The 6,436-nt window shown below is 38.3% G+C and overlaps 1 protein-coding gene across 2 annotated transcripts; it reads left to right on the top strand.

The window, feature by feature from the left end:
- The first annotated feature begins 638 nt into the window (after positions 1-638).
- Positions 639-6,371, top strand: LOC118226233. Of its 2 annotated transcripts, XM_035415693.1 has the most exons (5): positions 639-1,062; positions 3,459-3,476; positions 3,642-3,659; positions 4,314-4,350; positions 4,605-6,371. In XM_035415693.1, the coding sequence occupies exons 1-5, from the start codon at positions 892-894 to the stop codon at positions 4,982-4,984; spliced, it is 624 nt and encodes a 207-aa protein (XP_035271584.1). In that variant the 5' UTR covers positions 639-891; the 3' UTR covers positions 4,985-6,371. The 2 variants fall into 2 exon arrangements, with proteins under 2 accessions (XP_035271584.1, XP_035271585.1); XM_035415694.1 differs by lacking the exon at positions 3,642-3,659.
- Positions 6,372-6,436: the final 65 nt, after the last annotated feature.

Here is a 6,436-nt window from a genome sequence, read left to right as displayed (position 1 = left end):
ATGTAATTTCCAACCGCATAAATCCGGGGATGCACCGTGATAGTCGCTAGTTCAGATATGACTTGCATGTAGGCTACACTCATCTGTGTATAGTATAATGATTGTTTGTGAAGTAACAGCGCGTCTTCAAAATCCAACTTCCTCCCAAAATTGAATCTTTCTTTAAAGAAGACTTGTGATTGGAAGGGAACGATGTTTCACCCATTCTCTAAATGTATATTTAATTCAACAATTTACTTTTCTTTCCACGTGCCATATAACAGAATGCTTAATTCCTGTTTGTAAAGATAGTTTTTTTTAAATCGCTTCTTACTGGCATATATTTAAAAGGAAGAATATATGGCCTGTATATGATTAAACGAAAAGAAACACAATATACATCTATTTATACTTTGATTGACTTATTTAGAACATCAAGTGTAAATAGCGTATAAAACCTTGTTTTCAACGTGATAAACGGAAAACCTTATTCTATCACTTGAGACGATCGGTGCGTTCCAGGCTATACGAAAGGTCTTGTGTGGGCGATGTTTAAGAGCAGTTTCCACTGTCTTCCCGCACTCGTAACAACGCACAGCAGTGATGCTTATTTCACACAGGGCAGCATACAATTGCTTCTAGTCAGATGATTATTACACGGAGCCTATACTGTTGGCTGCAAAACCGCTATGTGATTATTGTATGTTTTAATGAACTACTATATACCTGTAGGCTAGCAAGTCAATATGTAAAACATGTCCACTTGGACGCCATCCACTTTTGATTAATTTTGAAACTGAAATGATCATGCAACCTCCGCTCTCGGATGAGGGAAATTTCTTTTAGTCCACTCCTCCCATTCGTGCGATCGGACATAAAAACCCGCAGGGCTCTTGGTGGGCGAGTGACACGATGGACGTACACGATGTTGACGCCGAGAAACAACGCGACGCAGTGATACCACCCAGAAAGAGCCGGAATTATAGAATCAGCAGGCTTGCAGCTGCATGTATCATACAGAGCTTACTAACAACCCTGTGCCTCGCCATCAGCTCTTACAGCCTGGGGACCGTCCAATCTGTTGTGAGTAGTCTTTGCACGCGCCCATTACTATACATTCAAATATATGGGCTATATATAGGCTCATTGTTACAGGATAACATATGTAAAATTTGACAACAGCAATATTTCTAATATGCGAGGAATACACCTGTACTGTTGGCTACACCCGCTGAGAAAATTCAATCATTGCGCACATTGGTGTTATGAATACCTGAACCCTACCCATGGTAAACGGAATAAAGTATATAAAACATATAAAATAATATTAAAGTAATATCGCCTACATCTGTTCTTCATGCCGGTCGATTCTTTTTTGTTGTTAATTGATTTTGCAATGGTGTGCCTAAATACCCAAGGCTGCTCTTGTGAAACAAGAAGTAACCCACTGAGAAACCGACGACGGTGCACTAATGAACAGATTAAGTCGAACCTGGTTATTCCTGGTCAACGGTCGCGGGGGTGCTGGGGCCAATCCAAGCATGCATTGGACGAGAGGCAGAAATACACCCTGGACACGTCGCCGATCTATCGCACGGTGGACAGATTATATAGGCTACTTTGCAAAAGCTTTCAAAAAGGATGCCTTAATATCCAACGCACTTTCTTCGTCACTACTTTGTGTTGCGTCCAACACATTTTGTGTTAAAGTTACTATTTTTGTGTTACAAATATACAATCCGTGCGTTACAAAGTGTGACGTTTTTTAACACAGACTGTGTTGAAAGTAATAAAAAATGCGTTGCCCTTTACGAGATGTGGAAGTGTGTTAAAATGACAAGTTATGTGTTATTTTTAACACACCTACTTTAGGAGTGATGCATTTACAAATCAAAGTGTTAAGATTAATTTGCTCTGGTCTTGCCTATCAACAGGCAAGAGCAATATCTATAAGCCTTTTCATTTCAACCCTAATTTGGCACACCCTAATTAGACTGAATACACAAACAAGCATCATTCTGTTTTTATATTACCCTACCAAAATCTCACCTATTTAAGTTGGCTTTTAGGTAATTTTTTCTGTTCTACATATGGTAGCTCTTAGTGTAATTGTAAAATGCCAAAATACATGTTTTCTCAGCTCTTATAAAGATTTTATTTTGTAAAGATTCTTTCGAGTCATTTTGTGTTTTGGGCTGCAAACTGGATGCCATTGCCACTGAAATCTGAAAACTCATTTGAGAAATATCACGGAGACGCATGGATGAAGTGCTGACCACTAGGTGGTGCTGTACATCCAACCACTGACCTATAAAATTTTAAGAAAGAAATATATGAAAAATTAACCATACAAATTAGTTTGTAAAGTGATGTGCAATGTAAAATCTTATATTCTAATTTTATCATTTAAAAAAATGCTTTACGTTTGAGAGGAGATATTTACAGTAATATGCAGAGGCAGCTGTGGTATCTGCAATTTTGGTAGCATGAGTAATATATGGAAGAAGCAAAAGTTAGAATAGGTTAGTCAGCTTACTGTCACCACAAAGGTCAACAGGGCTGTTTATGACTTTGCCTTCCAGAAGAGCATGGTGTGGTAGACTAATGCAGTTTTATTTTATAGATAGGGCAGTGAAATAGGTTAAAATACAATAGGCCTTTAACACAAAGGTGGATGTGTCTGCTTACAACTCTTTTTGCTAACCAATATTCATTCTTATTTCTGTTATTACTTAAGGGTCTGTAATATGTGCATCTGAAATGTATGAAATGTCCATAGGTTAAATGCAAAAGTATTGGGACAGTGACACAATTTATTTATTTATTTATTTTGGCTTTGTGCTCCACTGGATTGGATGTGAAAAAAACAATAACTATGAGGGTAAAGAGCAAACCATCAGCGTTAAGTTTAGTATATTTACATCCATATCAGCTGATCTCTGTAGCCCTGTTTATACATAGTCCCCCCATTTTAAGGCAGCAAAAGTAACTGGACAGTTTGCTGCTCCACTGTTTCTTGGGCAGGTGTGTGTCTTTGCATTATTAGCTTGTGCTCAAGAAAGCTACCAAAAAGTCTAGAGTTGACAGAATGTGCATTTTGAGGACTAAATAAGTGCCAATGCCAGTAAAGCAGACGATCACATGTTTGAAAAAATCTGAATACAACAGAGACATAGCCAATAGGTGCGTCAAAATCAACTGGTTATAAAGAAAGAATGCCTGGGTGAGCTCAGCAATACCAAGCATCCTGGTAGTCCATGTAAGACCACTGTAGTGGATCACAGAAAAAACGCTTTCAAGTGTCGAACAGATCAAGAACACTTTCCAGGGTGTAGGTATAGTCTAATATACAAATCATAGAACATCACTGATTTACTCTTTTTTTGATGGCCAATCTGGTCACTACTATAGCAGGCTAAAAAGCTTGCCATTGAGTTGCTTTTATTTTGCCCAATTTCTAACTGTGTCTCACTTTGCAGGAATGGAAATTAAATCGGGTGAGTGTTGAGTTTTTTTCCTCCATCTTGTGTTCTGTTTCAGTGACAATTACATTAGCAAGTGAGGGGGTCCCTTCCATCATGTTCACTACTATAGCAGGCTAAAAAGCTTGCCATTGAGTTGCTTTTATTTTGCCCAATTTCTAACTGTGTCTCACTTTGCAGGAATGGAAATTAAATCGGGTGAGTGTTGAGATTTTTTCCTCCATCTTGTGTTCTGTTTCAGTGACAATTACATTAGCAAGTCCCTTCCAATGCAGAAAAAAATCATAACTGCTTTAACTCTTTTTTCCCCACTATCTTGTCAGTAACACTCCATATACACTTCTTCAAGCTTTTATTGATTAGACAGTCTAATACCCTCAGATGCTGTTGATAGTGTCAATGTCAAACACCTCTTGTTCTTATTCATGAAAATCATCTAATACATCTATTGCTCAGTCTGTCGTTGTGGGCTCTTGAATGATGTGATCATTCATATTCACATTGAGCAACACACTGTTCAACTAGTGAGAAAGAAATGTCTTGTGCATATAAAAAAAATATTAGTGTACTGCTATTATGTTCATTATTTCAGCATTGTGGACATATTTGTAAATGTAACTAAAAGAGAAACATTTCCAATTTTATTCAGTATTATCAATATATAAATATATCAATATATAAATATATAAGTTTGTTTTATGTCACAGGCCTGGAGTTATAGGTATTCATGTATGAATTTAGCAATTTTGAATGAAGATGTGATATAATATTACCATACATATTTCAGTTAATTGAATATTTATTTGTTGATTTTGGTAACATTTTATGTTCTTTTTTGCTCTGTTTTGTCAGGGAAAGGATATTGGTATATACCTGGAAGTAATGGGAGGTAAGTATTATTTTACATATAAATGCAATAACCTGTTAAGCATACTGGCTTTATGCATTCCTGCAGCCAAATGACAAGAAAACAGTGTATTTATTTATGGATTTATCTGTACAGTACATACATTTGTTATTCAGGTTATCATTTCTCATGTCTTTGTGGGATTTCAGGTCTTATTTAGCATTTACACGAGTAAGTTCTGGATTTTGTTTGTTTGCCTGCTTGCCTGTGACCTTGCGATGTGCCTTTCTGCACAGAGGTGAGGCAGCAAATGGAAAAGCTGAAGTTCAGGGTACACTGGAAGCACAAGATGGACCTTGGAAAAGGGAACACCACGGTCTCGTTCCAGTGCAGCGGGCCCTATGTAGTCCACGTGTCTGCCTGTTCTGTGTACATGGAAAACCAGGAGCTCAACGGCAGCCTCATCCTGGAGTGGCCTGGTATTAACCAGACTATCATTCAACTCCGCTCCCAGGATGACTGTGATGGTGAAAATTCCCAAAGGGACCATAAGATGATTTCCTTCACCAAATATGACAATGTTTCGCTCAGGTTCACCAGTGAAAACCTAAAACTCAGATATCTCCGCCTGGGTTTCCACTACTTGCTGGGGGAGCAATGTTTTGGACACACCTGACTCGGTCAGCAACCAACAAACTAGACCAAGCTTACAAAGAACATGAACCTTCTCCAGATATCTGGGATAGTGTTTTAGCTTTCCTGATATATCATTATTATTATTTTTTATTTCTGTGTGTATGTGTATGTGACTGTATGTGTGTGTATGTGTGTGTAAGTGCACGTATGTGTATGTGTGCTTGTATGTAACTGTTGTATAAAGTAGTAACTTTTTACAATATTTCTTTCTTTTTGGCCACTTCCACTCCAGCTACTTTGTAAATAGGTCCACAATTATACCTTTTCGGAAGAACACATTAAAGATGTTTTACCTGATAAATAACAATCACATAACATTCAGCAATCTAAAATCACAAAAATTAGTTTTTTTCTCTTAGCTATTTGACTGTTTGGCTAACCGGATACATGCTTTTATACATGAGCGTGTATATGGTGTAGTTAATTAGAAGCACTTAGTCTTCAGATTCATGACAGTACATTTGTCATAGAATTATTGATACACATTTTTGATGACTTGAATATCTTGGACAGAAGCTTATTTGTTGCCTTTGGCTCAGGGACTTTGTGCACTTTATCAGCTGAGTATAGGGAGAGGTCTGGAATACAGTGTTATATGGAGAATACAAGGGGTCGGAGCTGACATGCATTCACACATGCATAAACAATGCGCACACACACACGCGCGCGCACACACACACAAGCGTGCGCGCAACAGCACACGCGCGCGCACACAAGGACACACACACACACACACACGTGCACACACACCATAGTAAGGCTGGTTCTCTTCCTGATGCAGAACTGCTGAGGGGCAGTCATAAATAAATTCAGCTTTGGCTAGATGAGAATGGAGGGGTGGGGAAGAAGCTTACACTCCTTAAACTCACTGAGTTAGTTGTTGGGCATATGATGTGAAAGGAAGTATTTGTTCATCCTGAGGACCATCATACAAGTTGTGTGGGACTCCTGAGAGCGAGAAAGGTGCCTGCCCCATCCTCTCTGCACCTAGGCATTGTATTTTCCTGAAGAAGCCTCGCCTCACCTTTGCCACATTACCTGCGACTCCAGTGGCTCACATACCCACAAGAACCTGGGAGCTGGAGGAGTCTCGTATAATTTATTATTTATGATGTTAGGAATGTGTGGACTTGCACTTATGAACATTCTGCACATTGCAGCACACCAGGTACAAATGGAGGTCTCCTCAAAAAAAAAAAATGTTGGCATATCTGTACATTTTTTTGAAGTGTAACCCTGAATGTATTAGTATTTCTATATAAATTCTATGTATACATGCATATACGTACACTGTGAGTGTGCATACATGGATATCCTTTTAATAAGAATGCGCATGTGGTTCTTTTTGGTTCTTTTTTTTCTGGGGAATAAACGTCCTATTTAAAATGTTAAATAAATAGCTCTGGTCTCTGTCTGCCATGATAGTCAGTAC

The sequence above is a fragment of the Anguilla anguilla genome, chromosome 4 (assembly GCF_013347855.1).
Source record: "Anguilla anguilla isolate fAngAng1 chromosome 4, fAngAng1.pri, whole genome shotgun sequence".
Taxonomy (NCBI): domain Eukaryota; kingdom Metazoa; phylum Chordata; class Actinopteri; order Anguilliformes; family Anguillidae; genus Anguilla; species Anguilla anguilla.
This window is presented reverse-complemented; position numbering and strand designations above follow the sequence as displayed.